The sequence below is a fragment of the Nyctibius grandis genome, chromosome 5, assembly GCF_013368605.1.
Source record: "Nyctibius grandis isolate bNycGra1 chromosome 5, bNycGra1.pri, whole genome shotgun sequence".
NCBI lineage: Eukaryota > Metazoa > Chordata > Aves > Nyctibiiformes > Nyctibiidae > Nyctibius > Nyctibius grandis.
In genome coordinates, this window is record NC_090662.1 from 91,112,424 (window position 1) to 91,129,593 (window position 17,170).

General features: G+C 43.4%; 1 protein-coding gene across 1 annotated transcript; it reads right to left on the bottom strand.

The window, feature by feature from the left end:
- Positions 1 to 477: 477 nt before the first annotated feature.
- On the bottom strand, positions 478 to 12,538 carry CD86 (CD86 molecule). Its single transcript, XM_068402241.1, has 6 exons — positions 12,466 to 12,538; positions 10,694 to 10,743; positions 9,080 to 9,421; positions 3,510 to 3,821; positions 1,300 to 1,431; positions 478 to 497 (listed from the first exon to the last, which is right to left on the bottom strand). The coding sequence occupies exons 2-6, from the start codon at positions 10,737 to 10,739 to the stop codon at positions 478 to 480; spliced, it is 852 nt and encodes a 283-aa protein (XP_068258342.1). The 5' UTR covers positions 10,740 to 10,743; positions 12,466 to 12,538.
- Positions 12,539 to 17,170: the final 4,632 nt, after the last annotated feature.

Below are 17,170 nucleotides of genomic sequence, written 5' to 3' on the forward strand. Positions count from 1 at the left end.
TGCCCTGAAGTTCCTTTTTCTGATGTGGAGCTTTACAAGAAAGTTACTGGTACAAAGCCACACTGGCTCTGCCAAAAGCCTTAATGGCTCATGATTATGATTCACAGATTATGGCCTAACCCTTTCTATTTCTGAGACATTCCCTTCTGTAACCCACGCAGCTCTGCTTTCTTCATTGACTCTCAGGATTTTACGATGTCACAGTGTGTAATGAAAGATACAGCAAAAAGATAGCCATGCAGACAGGCAGAGCATCATATTTACTATCATTCTGGAGCAAAAATAAAAGCAGAGAACACTGGACAGTGGATTTCAGCCATCAGACAAAAATGTTGCGTGTTGTTCTGCGGGATATCTGGGGAGGGTTCTTGTTCTGGCAGAACATCTAAGAATATGGGATCTGAGGCCTTGCTGTGTGCAGAGATGGTTCCCAGTCAGCAGTCTGGCTGATGGCCTTGGCTTCAGGCTGGATAGCTTCTAGACTGCTAGACTGACACCTAAAATAGATGAATATGTGATTTACATAAATGTGAGAAATAGGAGCTGAAAAAGAGTTGATAGTAAATGTACAGTTATCCTAGGTTTTGGAGAAAGAATGAGGTGGGGCTCAGGACCCTTGGCTGTGTAAGGAAACAGGACTGACTGTGAGGAATGCATTTCCCTCTTGCTACAAAGGATAGACTCTGATGTCAGCAAGAGGACCCTTTTGGTGCAGAATAAACTCTGGACTGCTGAGACCTAGTCTTGCAACAAAATAGAGAAATGCAATGCAAAGATCGAGCTCTGTTCCTAGTACAAGATGATTCTTCCAGTCCAGTGTTGGGCAGGCCTGTGATGGAGCAATGCCTTGCATCCTTCAGCTCTGTAATGACAGAGATACTTGCACTTGACAGAAGCCTCATCTCATCCCTCCCCCAGCTCCACCTTTCTTATAAATGGTGATGGACAAGAAAGGTTTATACAGTTCAATAATTTTAATAAACAAATCTACCAATAAACCAGAAAAAAAAAAAAAGATGAAACTGCAGGAAAAAGTGGTAAGCTGGTGCCATGGCAGTCTCACAGAGCACAAAGCAGAGGGAGAAGTGGATCCCAGGACAAGACAGGAGAAAGATGTTTTGACTTACTGCTGGATGGACTAAGTTGCAGGAACTAAATTGTCCAAGGAAGTTTAGCTTAAGTGCAGCACGAAACCTAACTTTCTGTCAGCAGCTTGAATGTAGGTAAAGAGATGATAACAAAGAGCAAAGCCTGTGACTTGAGGGACAGTAGAGCTGAAGCTGAGAAGTAATAACTTACTCTGGTTGGTAGATGAGATATTTCTGTTCTTCAATATCACAAAACCCAGAAGAAGTGTGATCAGTATAATCACAGCTATAAGTGGGCCAAAGAAATTTATCTTTACTTGCTCCATTTCTTCTACCTGTATCTCTGAATAAGAAAACAGAGAAGATGATACACACAGCAAAGATTTAATTTGGTGACAATTAGCTTAAGCAATCTATCCCAAAGTTATGTGAATTAGAAGTTTAGGGAAAGGCCCTCAGCATCCTTTGCTTTTACTGTGCTTTAATAGTGTCAATAAATCGCTATCCGCATTGCTTTATTTCCATTTCCAATAACTAGCACAACTACCAAGTCTTAACAGCCAATTCAACAATAGCAAGGCAAAGTACTCTTTCTGAAGTTTGGGTAACATGTAAGAGATGAGCAACTTGATTAATACAAGAGTCTGTGAGGCTGCTACTGTGCTACTGCTTCTCTGTGCTACTGTGCAAGTTTAAAGAACCTGGGATGTGTTACTACTTGGTATCTATTGGAAATGATGGTCAAAGCCTAATGAAATGCCATAAGGGATGTGAAAGTAGCCGGGAATGCAATGGACTTTCCCTCTATTTCTGGTTATTGTGCTTTTGAGGTGTTAGTTGCTAGGGTTAGCAACTGATAGTGCTTCAGTTATTGCCAAACAAAGCCTTTTTGTATGTGGAGTTCCCACTTGCTTCCCCACCATCACTGCTTATCAGGTGGCTACTTTCAATAAAGCCAGAGAGAAGAGAAGAAGAATTAAAGAAGGAAGAGGAGGATGCAGCACTATAATATAGCTAATATAGCCATCTTAACACTCATGAGCAACGTGTAGAGTTGTGCAAACCTCTGAAGACTTCTGTATTTTGTTCTAATATTATTTTAAAATCCTAGAATGTAAGGACATGGGAGGCAGTTTGCCATATCTAGCATCGATGCCTTAACCCTTTAGCTAAATTTATATGAAGAAAACTGCACTCTGGAACTTTTTTCAGAATGAGTGGCAAGCTTCTTTTACATCTGCAGTAGTAAGGTGCATACCTGTACTACCCTAGCAGGCTTTCCTGCAGTGCTACCATTCCCTCTTGGTTATTCCTGTCATTTGAAGCACAGCACTGCGTCTTCAACATTGTCTAAAGGAGGCATGTGCAAGCCAAATGAACTTATGACCAAAGTGGAAATTGTCTTTATTTTGATGCACTTGTGCCATAGCTTACACAAATATGTCAAAGGATGTTTTCCTGTCCCAGGAGATAAATAAAATACAGCTTTAGTTTAAATAAAGGTTCAGTCATGTGGAATCCTGAGATATTTCAGCAGTAAAGTCTTATCAGAACTCAGGTCCCCAGCTTCTTGCAAGAGGTATCTGAAAAAAGACACAATCTCAGAGAAAAAAAATCCCCAAATAGTCATTTTGGAACAGGCACTTCATTCTGCCAAATGTTATGAAAACCCCAGGAATGCTTCTAAAACTAGTCAAAGTTTCATGGCCTTTATGCTTAAACTCAGCACAGTCTATTTGGCAGTTTGTGAGGCAAATCTGGTCCAAGGGTCTTTCCTGTTTAGCCTTCTGCCTCTCTCTAAGGAATGATTAAGAATAGCTGCTCAAGTATCTAAACATCCGAAAAAAACATTTTTACTGTCAGGGTGGTCAAACACTGGAACAGTTTGCTGAGAGAGGTTGGGGAGTCTCTATCCTGGGAGATACTTAAAACTCAACTGGATAAGGCCCTGCTCATGTTGACCCTGCTTTGAGCAGAATGGTTGAACTAGATGATCTCTAGATGCCTCTTCCAACCTCAACAGTTCTCTGATTCTGTGAAGCGGCAACCTCTCTTAACAGCTAAATGTCACTTCCAGAGACTGGTTGTAGCCTAATCCAGACATCCAGGTTGCTTTGTTGCTACTGCAGCAACATCTAGGGAGGGGATGAACAGGGATGTGTTCTGGATTGTGTAGCAACAGCCTTCCTTCTCTGTGCCCTCTTCTTGCTGTAATAAGACTTCCCATATGGAAAGCAGAGGGAATTTGGTGGCCGTGGCTGTTGGTGAACAGGATGGAGAACATACAACACTTGTAACAATTCCTACTGCTACTTAGGGTTTATTCTCTGCTTTGACTATGCTGCTATCTGTGATCAGCTCTACTGCAATGTGCCCTGCTCCTACCCGTGTGAAAATAGGAATGGACAAATGGAGACTCACCTATGCCTAGTGGCACTGAGGCAAGGCTCCCCAGCTGCTCTCCAAGGTGAAGCAAGCAGGTAATGTTAGTGAGGGTGTTTGTAGGAACTGTGATATTCAGCTTGCTAGTAACATTGTACAGCTTTGTTACAGCATCCTGTGAGACATCCATGTGATGCATAGGCCTGTATGTTGTGTTTTCGTATGAAATTAGCCAAGTCATCTGCTTGGGCTCTGGATAACCTCCGCTGGAAGAACAGGAAAGATTCAAGTATTCATTGGGCTTTAGCTCCCCAGTGTGCAGCCATGCTATCTCAGGTTGACTATAGTTGGCTGAAATAGACCAAAGAGAAAGCATCATGAGTCAGATATACCACATCTTGTGACAGTTCCTGCCAATTATTTAAGATTTTCAGGCAGAAGCGAGTCTAAACAATTTTCTGAGGAAAACAATGGGCGTCCCAAGAAGGGTTTATATTTTTGGTGTACATGTAGACTTGCTGCTCCTTGTCCTCAGGGTGTTTCAAGGATGTAAGTCTGATTAGCCAGACAATGGGCCTCTGTCTCTCCAACCTCCTTTAGATCCGTTGACACCTCAGAATAATGAAACCTGGCCTGCTTGCTTAAGCACAAAATGGGAATGGGACACAGTGCTGCCTACTCTTGACCTCCTGATTAGGTAAGGGGAAAACCACAAAATTCTAACTATGAAATGTAGAGAACAAAATCATCTGAGGGACTTCAGATGGGGTAAGTTGGAGGTCCAGTGCTGTCATAGGTAGAAATATCCTTGGTGTCTGTCAGTATTATAAGTAATCATTTTGCAGCATATAAAGTAATTCACCCATCTTAACTTGATAGTAGGCCTCCCTTAGCTTGGCTTTTTATGTGGAAATGACTATAGTACAAGTTCTTTTACTTTGTGTCATTGGATATTCATCCCAGTCAATGAAAAACATACCTGTTGCTTTAAAAAATCAAGTTTCCCCAGCAAGAAATAATTAGTGAAACAGGATTGGAAAGAATTATTTAAACATAAAGTATGAATGATAAATAGAAGCTTTTAACCAACACTCTCTATTAAATAGTCTCCCAAATATTCTCAACGAGGATTTGTTTGGTTAAAAGGCCATATTAGAAATAGTAGACTATGATGGAAAAGGAGGAGAGAATGCTGTATGCACATATACAGCAAGTTTAAAAAAAAAACCAACAACAAAAACCAAGAAGCAGACTCATTGAAAATACTTCATTATTTTAGTGCCAGTAGGACTAAAGACAATATGGAGAAATATTGGAGAAGGGGAAAAGGATTCTTAGAAAAATAAGAGCCTGAGAGGTCTGACTCTTCTGCACACATACTCAATGTGTTGGATCCAGGCTCTAATCCTTGCCCCAGGGAATTAATATGGATGAAGAAATATGATGTTGCTTTTATTTGCTCTACCCCAACACAGAGGGAGTAGGATTTAGCTTAGTCACAGAATCACAGAATGGTTGGGGTTGGAAGGGACCTCTGGAGATCATCTAGTCCAACCCCCTGCCAAAGCAGGTTCCCCCAAAGCATGTTGCACAGGGTCATGTCCAGGTGGGTTTTGAATATCTCCAGAGAAGGAGACTCCACAGCCTCCCTGGGCAGCCTGTTCCAGTGCTCTGTCACCCTCAAAGTAAAGTAGGTTTTCCTCATATTGAGATGGAACTTCCCATGTTTCAGTTTGTGCCTGTTGGCCCTTGTCCTGTCACTGGGCACCACTGAGAAGAGACTGGCCCCATCCTCTTGACAAATACCCTTAAGGTATTTGTAAGCATTGATAAGCTGCTCCCTCAGTCTTCTTTTCTCCAGGCTAAACAGACCCAGCTCTCTCAGCCTTTCCTCATTAGAGAGATGCTCCAGTCATCTAATCATCTTTGTAGCCCTTCACTGGACTCTCTCCAGTAGTTTCTTGTCTTTCTTGAACTGGGGGGCCCAGAACTGCACACAGTACTCCAGGTGTGGCCTCACTAGGGCAGTGTAGAGGGGAGGATAATTTCCCTTGACCTGCTGGCCACACTCTTCCTAATCCACCCCAGGATACCGTTGGCCTTCCTGGCCACAAGGGCATATTGCTGGCTTGTGGTGAACTTGTTGTCCACCAGAAATCCCAGGTCCTCCTCTGCAGAGCTGCTTTCCAGCAGGTCAACCCCCAACCTCTACTGATGCATGGGGTTATTCCTCCCTAGGTGCAGGACCCTACACTTGCCTTTGTTGAATTTCATTAGGTTCCTCTCGGCCCAGCTCTCCAGCCTGTCTAGGTCTCGCTGAATGGCAGCACAGCCTTCTGGTGTATCGGCCACCCCTCCCAGTTTTGTGTCATCAGCAAATTTGCTGAGGGTACACTCTGTCCCTTCATCCAGATCATTGATGAATAAGTTAAACAAGACTGAACCCAGTACTGATCCCTGGGGTACACCACTAGCTACAGGCCTGCAACTAGACTCAGTGCCGCTGATTCCAACCCTCTGAGCTCTGCCATTCAGCCAGTTCTCAATCCACCTCACTGTCCACTCATCTAACCCACACTTCCTGAGTTTTCCTATGAGGATATTATGGGAGACAGTGTCAAAAGCCTTGCTGAAGTCAAGGTAGACAACATCCACTGCTCTCCCCTCATCTACCCAGTCAGTCATGACAACATATAAGGCCATTAGATTGGTGAAGCACGATTCCCCCTTGGTGAATCCATGTTGACTACTCCTGATAACCCTCTTTTCCTCCATATGCTTAGAGGTGACATCCAGAATGAGCTGTTCCATCCCCTTTCCAGGGATGGAGGTGAGGCTGACTGGCCTGTAGTCACTTAAATCCCCAAGAGACTCCATAACTGTGAATTCAAAATGGAAAAAGCCCCACCTTTTTTACACCCCAAAATTTAGTTAATTGTCCCTCAGGAGTGCTCAGGCTTCCTCTTTCTCTTCAAGGTCTGACTTGCTTAGCTGACTGCTCACTCCAGCTTCTGGTCTGGAGTATTTATTCTTTCCTTGGCATTTTATAGGGAGGGCAGGAATGTAATCCATGGCTGTGAAACTTGCCAAATCACCCAAGTGATTTAAGAATTTCAATCTTATTAACAGTAAACGAGTGGAAATAGTGGAATATACCTTGATCAAAGCACTTCTGTTTTTATGGCTTCTGGAACCTCAGTTTACTGAAAAGTGATGTTGGTTGCATGCAGGGTGTGGGCTACGTATAGGTGAGCTTTAGATTGTTAATAGAAAAGCATGTTTCAGGAAGTCTTGCATTTAAAGATAACGTCTTCCAAAAAAGGCTATGGGCTTATATTTAAATACCTCAAGAGACAGCATATCCATCAAGCCCTTAATATTTTTCTCAATGGCTTAATCCCCTACCTGGTTTTGTTCTGTTTTCTAAAGTGACAATGTACCTTATTTCTCACTTGCTTCCAGCCACTGACTGTTTTTATATCTTCGCTGAATTAATTAGCCTTTTAAAAAAAATATCCAGTATTTTATGTGTATTTCAGGTTCCCACACTCTGAAAACAAGACTCTTCTCAGTCTTCTGTGCTATAAGGTAATCACATCGATCTTTTAATGTTTCCAGTTGGACTCTGTTTTTTCCAGCCTTCAGGTAACTCTAGTAGAGCTTTTCTTACGCTTTTATGTTTTTCAACATTCCCTTTAAAATGAGGACACAAACTGCTAAGTCTCTATTCTGACATCAGTTTCACTCCCAACACTTTGAATAGCACATATTTTGAAATAGCTTCCCTAGTCTCACCTACTTCCCCTATTGATCCACCCAAAGGAAGCACTAGAGACATGCTATAGCAGCAGAATTTCCAGTTAAGCTGCTTGTCACTATGGTCCCTACCTTGCCTGTTTTAAGAGCCAAAGCTTTCCCTTGTGAAGCCCTCCCTTCTTTCTGGAGAATGATCTGTGTTCATTGTTCTTATATAAATCATCCTGGTGGTACACAATACATACATCTATCTATATATTGTCCTAATGTAATACATATAAATAACACATGTAAACTGTATTAGAAGGTACTTCAGTATTTCTGAATGCACTTGGTCACCAAGTGATCTAGATGATAGCTTTGTATGACTGCCCTATTATTCTTGTACAGCACTTAATCTTTCTTATGTCCATTTTAAGTGTGACATGCCATACTACAAAAAACCCTTCACGTATGAGATGAGATTCTGATTAAGAAACAGTAGGTAAGCATGGGTACATTTCAACATTTGTATTTTTCTCCTACTAATTTTAAAGGGTTTTTTAAAATATGATTTTATACTGCTCCTTCCTTTAGGAGCCTATTGAACAGGAAGTCATTTGGAAGGAACGCAGCAGCAAATAGTTTAAAACAGTCTTCCTAAGTTAAACCTTAAAAGGTTTGGTAGAGTTTTAGTGACTAAGTATGAGACTTCTATAACATGTTGCTCAGATGTTGGCTAAGCTGATGATAACTGATTTAACTGCTTGAATTAGCTGAACGATGGATGCTAAGCATCTCTAAATTGGAGGCCTTGATATTGAGTGCACATTATGAGTTTCTGAGTTCTAAAACTTTGCTGAAAATACTTGTCAAGTAGATTCTGGGAGAATCAAAATTAACAATCTAGGTTTTCTGTCTGTGGATCGAGGGAACACTTGCTGGTAGCACAAAGCTAAATAAGCTTAGACGTCCTGGTATGCCATTTCTGGCTGCTGTTACACATGGCCTGTTCTCTTTTGAAGCAGTATGCTGAAGCCTGAAAACACCCGTGGAAGTTAAAAGCTGTTATTATTAATGACTAGCACTATCACAGTGGAAGAGAGAAGACAGGCATATGGACAGAGGTTACTAAGAGAATAGTTTAAAATAGAAAAACATTAGGAAAATTTATTAGGAATTATTAAAAATATTAGAAAATATTAGGAAAAGATTGCTTCCTCACTTCCATTCCCTTGTTAAAAGATTTCCTGCCTTCTTGTAACATGCAAGAAATCAGGTTGAATCTCATCAATGTATGCATTTTTCCTCAGAAACATTTTCAGTCTTCCTTTATCTGAACATGTGAATTTCTACTCCTCCACATATGAGCTGCTCTTTTCTTTATTTTCCCTGAGATTTATATGATCATAAAATAGCTCGGTGTTTGCAGAAATCTTGTTACATTTCAACTGTAATTTACCACCAACAATGGTAACTACTGCTACTTTTAATAGAAGGTAGTGCATCAGATGCAAATAAAGAAGTGTATTTTCCAGAGTCTTAAAAGCCATAAATCTTGCAGGAGGCAAGAGGAAGAAGGCAGAATGGTTTTCACTATAAAGTATGACAGGGTGGGAATCAGGAATGATGCAATATTGAGCAAATTATTGCCTTATTTTCTACTTCTTGTGATTGCTTCCACCTGAGTACTTTTCATTCAGAGCTGAGATTTTCTACTGAGAACGCTCGTATCCATCTTCAGAAATTCTGCTCCAGTGCAGGTACATCTTCAGTGGCTTGGGGACAGTACCACACATTTCTGGACTGAACAAAGTGACAGAGAACCCCCCAAAAAAACCCAGACCAGATGACAATTAGAAGAGATTACTTACCAATGATGTGCAGTAAGCACTCAGATGTGTGTATGACCTTTGGTGATCCTTTATCTCTGTGCTGTATAATACATGTATACTGTCCCTCGTCCACAATTCTTGCATTTAACAATTGCAAGGTCCATTTGTCCATATCCATCTTGGTGCGATTTATATATTTAGGACTGAGGTTATCATGTTTTTCTTGGCCGTAATATACTTCGTGCACCACTTCAACATCACCTTTTTGCCAAAAAACTCTTAAATCCTTTATGTCAGTTTTCTGAGAGTTTGGAAAATAGCAGGATAGGTATGCAGTGTGATTGAGAAATGACTTCACCTGATGTACACTGGCAGCAATACCTTGGACAAAGAGAGAGAAGAAATTAAGATTTCCATCAGCTACAAAAGAACACCAAGTATTTGCACTCACAGAGGCAACACTTAACAATAGTGGCAATAAAAACGCCGGCATTTAGACACAAATTCTCCCACTAGGTATGACAGGACACATAGTTCTTCAAACTGAGTCACTTAGTCTTGTAGAGTTCAGGTCATAAAACTGTTTCTTATTTTTCTTCCTGTATTTTACTTTCCAAGGAAGGCCTACCAGAAAGAGGTTGTGAGCGTCTATATTTTAGAAGACTTATATGCAGGCAAAAGGTCCAAACCATTCTTGTATGTAGCATGCCGAGTGTAGTGAGATTCTGCCACAAAGGACATAGTTGCACAATTTCTTTTTAAAAAGTTGAGTTCATTCTCCGAATAAAATGTGAAGTGCACAGTGTGTGGTAAATGTTGGTGTCTAAGGAACACATGACCAGAGGGTCAGAAACAGGTGAACACTTTCAGTCTCACTGAAGAATTAATCTAAAGTTTAATGACAAATTAAATGTCAGATTTAACTGTTCTGTAATTAATCTAGAGTTTAATGACAGATTAAATGTCAAATTTAACTGTTCTGTTGCTGATCTTGTTAACAGAAATAGTCAATAAACACAATTATGCCTTCATGCAAAGAAAGCATGAACTGTATTACACAAGGGATGATTTTTCTCCTGCTTTCATCAGTGCATATAGCCTTTATTATGGGTGGTGATGGGCCGGGAGGACAGGCTTTTCCTGGAATGAGAGATGCAGTCGCCTGTCCCAGAAGATAGATACAAGCACCTCTGCTGTGTTCAAAAGGAGGAGAAGATTTACAGCCTCTCTCCTGGTGCAAAGTTTTGACTGCTCCTCCAGAGCACCAGACTGCAAAATGATCTCCATGGCTGCCTAAAACTCCAGTTGTGTCATATCAAACTGTCAGTTTGCAGTTTAATAGTGCACTCCTCTATGATATACAGAGGTGATATACACACATTTTAAATATAGATTTAAATTGAAAATTTAAGAGCAACATAAAATAAGTGTAATGTAAAGATATAAAGTTGAAGAGAGAAAGTACTTACTATGTATTTTATAGAGTCCCTGCACACAATTTAAATACATGTCACATAGGCTATATGACCTCAATTGTGCAACAGAAATGATTAATTACTACTAAGGAATGAGCTTCTTAGTAGATGAGGAAGTATCACATAGCAGGACACAAATAATCGAAAAAGTTTTTACAATTAAAAATGCGCCTTTTACCTGGGAGAAGTATCATAGCATAAAGGAAGGATATGCAGACCTCCATGACGCTGTAAGAAGGAAGAATGAAAGAAATATGTTAGAGGTTGAAAAGACTCCAGTACCGTCTCCAGTATTCCCTAAGAAGTGGTAAAACAAGAAGCTTTAGCAAGAGAGAGACTATTGGGAAAGTTAACCTTTTCCCATGGACTGGTGCAAGGACTTCTGTGTGCTTCACAGCAACAAGACGCATGCCATGCCAGATCTCTGGTGATGTGGTGCAAGATTACTGCAGACAGGATATGCCATGGGAGGAACACAGAGCCCCCAGGGTGCAAAGGACAGGACGAATACCCAAAACGCCTGGTGCAGAGGAAAGAGGAATGAGGAGCATGCTTGGCCTTGGCAATGAGGGGAAGAAGATGGGGGAATTGAAAGTAGAGGGGGAGGAGAGGATGACAGAGAAGAAGGAGGTGGGGGAGACTGTGTGACGCTGTCAGCTGTCAGAAGTGATGAAGTGTGTGACCTTCAGTTTTGTAACAGGAACCTATCCTTCGTGACAGCAAAAGATAACAGAGAGAAATACTATATGGTTTAAAGAGTTGAGGCTAAACAGCACATAATTTGTCATCAACAAAAACTGGTATCTCGTCAGAAAAAAATTAAAAACCCCTATGACTCATGTCATAAGCAAAGCAATTCTATGGCTGCTTGGGTTCACGTGGTGGCCTATAATCCTGGTGAACAGCCAAATGTCATTCCCATGCACCGGTGAGAGAACGGCACCTGCATCTGACTGGCCTGTGGTTGCTGGCTTGTATTTTAGGAGCACCTTTGTGTTTTTCCTGTGCCTGTTCAATGTATTTGGGAGAAGCCTCCATGCCATCCCTGCCAAGGTCCTTCACTCTCCTTTAAACAGCTCCAGAGAATCCTATTTTGCTGGAGCAGATGTAAAAACTCTTAAGCTCTCATACTAGTTAAAAACAGTGAGATTGCTGTCTGCTCTCCTGACTGGTAGTACAGCTTCTTGATGGTTTCCCATTTTTTTGTCATGTTTTATTTTAAGCTGGCACACTTTGGCCTTTACCTTTACCCCAGGTCTCTGGGAGCAAGAGTCTCTTCTTCTGTTTAATACAGAATTCCCCTCAGTCCGCTGACATGCTTTTTGTGTGTGTACTGTAAAGTACAGAACTGTGAATGACATTTTTTCCAGACCCAATTCATCCTGCCTTTTCTTAGGAAAGGGGAGAAAGAAGCCCAAATGTCTCAGAGGATATAGATAACTTTCTTTGTGATCCAACTGTTGTAGCAGAAGAGGAGGGAAGGCTTGTGCAGAATCCATTATCGTAGACAGAGGTCATTCCCTTTCTGCTCCAGCTGCCCTACTACATGGTGAACTTTTATCAAGGGGTTTTCCTCCTAGGCTGGGCCCCGCTGAATTAAACCATACAACTGATTGCCTAAATAAAATTTCCTGTGCCAAGCCACTGAAAGCTACAGAAACTTCTTCTCAGCAGTAATTTTTCCCTCCTGTGGATAAGAATTTTTGCTTCCAGTCAAGTAAAAAAAAAAAGGATAGCCTTATTTTTTTTGATCAAGTGCAGGTGTGTAAGAGGAGAAATTAAAACAATTTAGCAACTGGAAACATAAGTGAAGTAGAGAGATTGTACTGCTATAGCTAGGCATGTTTTGCAATGACTGTCTCACAGCAGCAAAGACCAAAACTGGAACTGAAAATAGGAGTGACAGAGAGAAATAAAACCCTGGCAAAAATACCAGATCACACTCCTTGCCTTTCTTTATGGGTTCGATTTGGAGCTGTGAGGACAGAAGTCTCAAAGATCCTACATAGTTTCCTGGCTGCTGTCTTCCAAGAGAAGGCATGTTGCTAGGGATGGCTGACTGAAGAAGGATCCCGTGAGTCTGCAGAGGGGTGAACCCCACATTCCCTGCAGAGGGAGGTCACTGAGTGTGACAAGCTGCTTCTCTCATGGGAGCTGCTTTATAGAGACCTGCTGAATCATGAATCGGGCCAATAAAACTTCAGTGCTGCAAGCAGCTTCTCTTCCCCTTTTTTACAAGATGCCTTTAACCAGCAAATGCAAATCCTTGGAGCCAGTGTCCAGAAGACTGAGGGGACAAAGGAGAATTACACAGTCTCTGTCTTGCCTACTTACACCATTTCTTTGGCGTATTCAATACAAATTGTGTGCTCAATTCTCTTTTATATCTGCAGGCCATTGAAAGTCTGGTTATGTTTAGCAGAATTGTTTAGCAGTCAAAGAGGACTAGGTAAGGGGAAAGATAGACTTTGCTTCTGGGTATGGCCCACTGCTGGCAAACTGCCCTCTTTGTGGCCATGGCCCAGTGCATGAGCGCTCTGCTCTACTTCAGAGCATCACGGGTCTGTGTATGGGTGTGCAGTTTTTCTGTTCACGTGCTGGCTGCATCCAGCTGTGGAAGTGGCACTTTTTCATGATGCCAGTGATAACTGATGAGATGGGAGTGGTTTGAAGACCCAGGGCTTAAAAATGATCTCTGACATCCAGGAATTACGTGAGGTCAGTCACAGAATCATAGAATGGTTTGGGTTGGAAGGGACCTTAAAGAGCATCTAGTTCCAACCCCCCTGCCACAGGCAGGGACACCTTCCACTAGATCACATTCTCAGAGCCCCATCCAGCCTGGCCTTGAACACTTCCAGGGAGGGAGCAGCCACAGCTTCTCTGGGCAACCTGTTGCAGTGTCTCACCATCCTCACAGTAAAGAATTTCTTCCTAATATCTAATCTAAATCTACCCTCTTTCAGTTTAAAACCATTCCCCCTCATCCTGTCACTACATGCCCGTGTAAAAAGTCCCTCTTCTGCTTTCCTGTAGGCCCCCTTCAGGTACTAGAAGGCTGCTATGAGGTCTCCCTGGAGCCTTCTCTTCTCCAGGCTGAACAGACCCAACGCTCTCAGCCTGTCTTCATAGGAGAGGTGCTCCAGCCCTCTGATCATCTTTGTGACCCTCCTCTGGACTCGATCCATCAGGTCCATGTTCTTCTCATGTAGGGGACCCCAAAGCTGGATGCAGTTCTCCAGGTGGGGTCTCACGAGAGCAGAGTAGAGGGGCAGAATCATCTCCCTCGACCTGCTGGCCACACTACTTTTGATGCAGCCCAGGATATGGTTGTCCTTCTGGGCTGCGAGCACACATTGCCAGCTCATGTTGAGCTTAATCAGCCATCACCCCCAAGTCCTTCTCCTCAGGGCTGCTCTCAATCCATTCTCTGCCCAGCCTGTATTTGTGCTTGGGATTGCCCTGACCCATGTGCAGGACCTTGCACTTGGCCTTGTTGAACTTCATGCAGTTTGCATGGGCCCAGCTCTCACGCCTGTCAAGGTCCCTCTGGATGGCATCCTCTCCCTCCAGCATGTCGACCGCAGCACACAGCTTGGTGTTGTCAGCAAACTTGCTGAGGGCGCACTCAATCCCACGGTCCATGTCAGTGACAAAGATGTTAAACAGCACCGGTCCCAATACTCACCCCTGGAGAACACCACTCGTCACTGGTCTCCACTTGGATATCAAGCCATTGACCACAACTCTTTGAGTGCAACCATCCAGCCAATTCCTTATCCACTGAGTGGTCCATCCATCAAGTCCATGTCTCTCCAACTTAGAGACAAGGATGTCGTGTAGGACAGTATCAAATGCTTTGCACAAGTCCAGGTAGATGACATCAGTTGCTCTTCCCCCATCCACCAGCACTGTAACACTATTGTAGAAGGCCACCAAATTTGTCAGGCATGATTTGCCCTTAGTGAAGCCATGTTGGCTGTCACCAACCACCTCCTTATTTTCCATGTGCCTTAGCATAGTTTCCGGGAGGATCTGCTCCATCATCTTGCTGGGCACAGAAGTGAGACTGACTGGCCTGTAGTTCCCGGGTCTTCCTTTTTTCCCTTTTTAAAAATGGAGGTTATGTTTCCCCTTTTCCAGTCAGTCTTCACCAGACTGCCACAACTTCTCAAAAATGATGGATAGTGGCTTAGCAACTTCATCCACCAGTTCCCTCGGGACCCACGGATGCACCTCATCAAGTCGCATGGACTTGTGCACCTTCAGGTTCCTTAGATGGTCTTGAGCCTGATCTTCTCCTACAGTGGGCGGTTCTTCATTCTCCCAGTCCCTGCCTCTGCCTTTTGCGACTTGGGTGGTGAGGCTAGAGCACTTGCCAGTGAAGACTGAGGCAAAAAAGCCGTTGAGTACCTCAGCCTTCTCCATATCCCAGGTAACCAGGTCTTCCATTTCCTTCCGGAGAGGGCCCACATTTCCCTAGTCTTCCTTTTATCACTGACATACTTATAGAAGCATTTCTTGTTGCCCTTGACATCCCTGGCCAGATTTAATTCTATCAGGGCTTTAGCTTTCCTAACCTGATCCCTGGCTGCTTGGACAATTTCTCTGTATTCCTCCCAGGCTACCTGCCCTTGCTTAGACCCCCTGTAGGCTTCCTTCTTGTGCCTGAGTTTATCCAGGAGCTCCTTGTTCATCTATACAGGCCTCCTGGTGTTTTTGCCTGACTTCCTCTTTGTTGGGATGCATTGCTCCTGAGCCTGGAGGAGGTGGTCCTGGAATATTAACCAGCTTTCTTGGGCCCCTCTTCTTTCCAGGTACTTTACCAAGCAGGTCCCTGAAGAGCCCAAAGTCAGCTCTCTCGAAGTCCAGGGTAGTGAGCTTGCCGTGCGCCCTCCTCACTGCCCTAAGGATCTTGAACTCCACCATTTCATGGTCACTGCAGCCAAGGCTGCCCTTGAGCTTCACATCCCCCACCAGCCCCTCCTTGTTGGTGAGAACAAACTCCAGCATGGGACCTCTCCTCATTGGCTCCTCTATCACTTGGAGAAGGAAGTTATCATTCACACATTCCAGGAATGCCCACTATAATGTCTCTAGTACCTGCCCTCCCTTTAATCCTAACCCATAAGCTTTCCGTCAGTTCCTCCTCCATCCCCAGGCAGAGCTCCATGCACTCCAGCTGGTCATTGACATAGAGTGCGACACCCCCTCCTTGTCTCTCCTGCCTGTCCTTTCTAAAGAGCCTGTATTCCTCCATTCCAACACTCCGGTCATAGGAGCCATCCCACCACATCTCTGTGATGCCAATAAGATCATAGCCCTGCAGGCACGCACACGTCTCCAGCTCCTCTTGTTTATTCCCCATGCTACATGCATTTGTATAGAAGCATTTCAGTTGGGCCTCCAATGAAGCTGACTTACTGGCTGAAATTCCTTTCTGCTGCTCTTCTGGCACTCTCCTGCTCACCTGCGATCCTTCTCCAGGCTCTGGGCATCTGTTGCTGGCCCTGGCATCAAACTGGCAGGATTGGGATGGACTGAGGTTCCCCTCTTCTGGCAACTTTAGTTTAAAGCCCTCTTCACCAGCTTGGCAAGCCCATGACCAAAGATGGTCGTCCCCTTCTCTGTCAGGTAGACCACATCAGCCACCAGTAGACCAGGTTTCTCAAAGTGAGTCCCATGGTCTAAGTAGCCGAACCAGTCCACAGGGAGGTAACCATTTTCCCTTGCTAAATAAGGGTAGCACAATGTGGCATGTCTTTCTTGGCTTTTGAGGCTTTGTCAGCCATTCCTGGAGATGTCCCCATGACTCACAATTACAAATCATGTGTGGATGTCAGAGATGAAAAATGGAGAAGTATATTATTTGAAATTAAGTCAGTACACAGTCAGTAGTCACGCTCAACCCTTTATTTACTATCTATCTCTGCAGTCCAGTCACTGAAAGGAGAAGAAACCGTATGAGTACATGCACTTTACTGGCCCTATTCATGACTGTTTTGGTTTGGCCCAAACCAGTCTGAGAAAAGTCGTGAGGCAGTTACCACTTGACTGAGTACAGAATCACAGAATCACAGAATGTTAGGGATTGGAAGGGACCTCGAAAGATCATCTAGTCCAATCCCCCTGCCGGAGCAGGATTACCTAGACCATATCACACAGGAACGCGTCCAGGCAGGTTTTGAATGTCTCCAGAGAAGGAGACTCCACAACCTCTCTGGGCAGCCTGTTCCAGTGTTCAGTTACCCTCACCATAAAGAAGTTTTTCCTCATATTTATGTGGAACCTCCTGTGTTCCAGCTTGCACCCATTGCCCCTTGTCCTGTCAATGGATGTCACTGAGAAGAGCCTGGCTCTATCCTCATGACATCCCTTCAGGGGGATTCCTTCCCTGAAGAACTCTATGTTCAGGAAAAAGAGGCATCTTCACTCCCTTTACTTTTGAGGGCAATTGTCAGAAAGCCTTGTGCAACTTATTTTGAGATTGGCTTGTGCTTTCTGTTTCTCATTCCTCCCAATCCAGCGTGTGAATCCAGCATGTGAAAACCCAATACACACAGTGAAGCGTGAAGGTCTTGGAGTAAACAAGAGCTTTGTATCTGGTGTGCTTGCCTGGGTTTTCATTTGGTCTCTTTTTCCTGTTTTCATTTTT

Coding starts and splice junctions, on each gene's coding strand:
- CD86 (XM_068402241.1), bottom strand. CDS start 10,739: ATGGAGGTCTGCATATCCTTCCTTTATGCTATGATACTTCTCCCAG. Junction 9,422..10,693: donor TGCTATGATACTTCTCCCAG/GTAAAAGGCGCA, acceptor TCTTTGTCCAAG/GTATTGCTGCCAGTGTACAT. Junction 498..1,299: donor TATCTCATCTACCAACCAGA/GTAAGTTATTAC, acceptor CATCTATTTTAG/GTGTCAGTCTAGCAGTCTAG.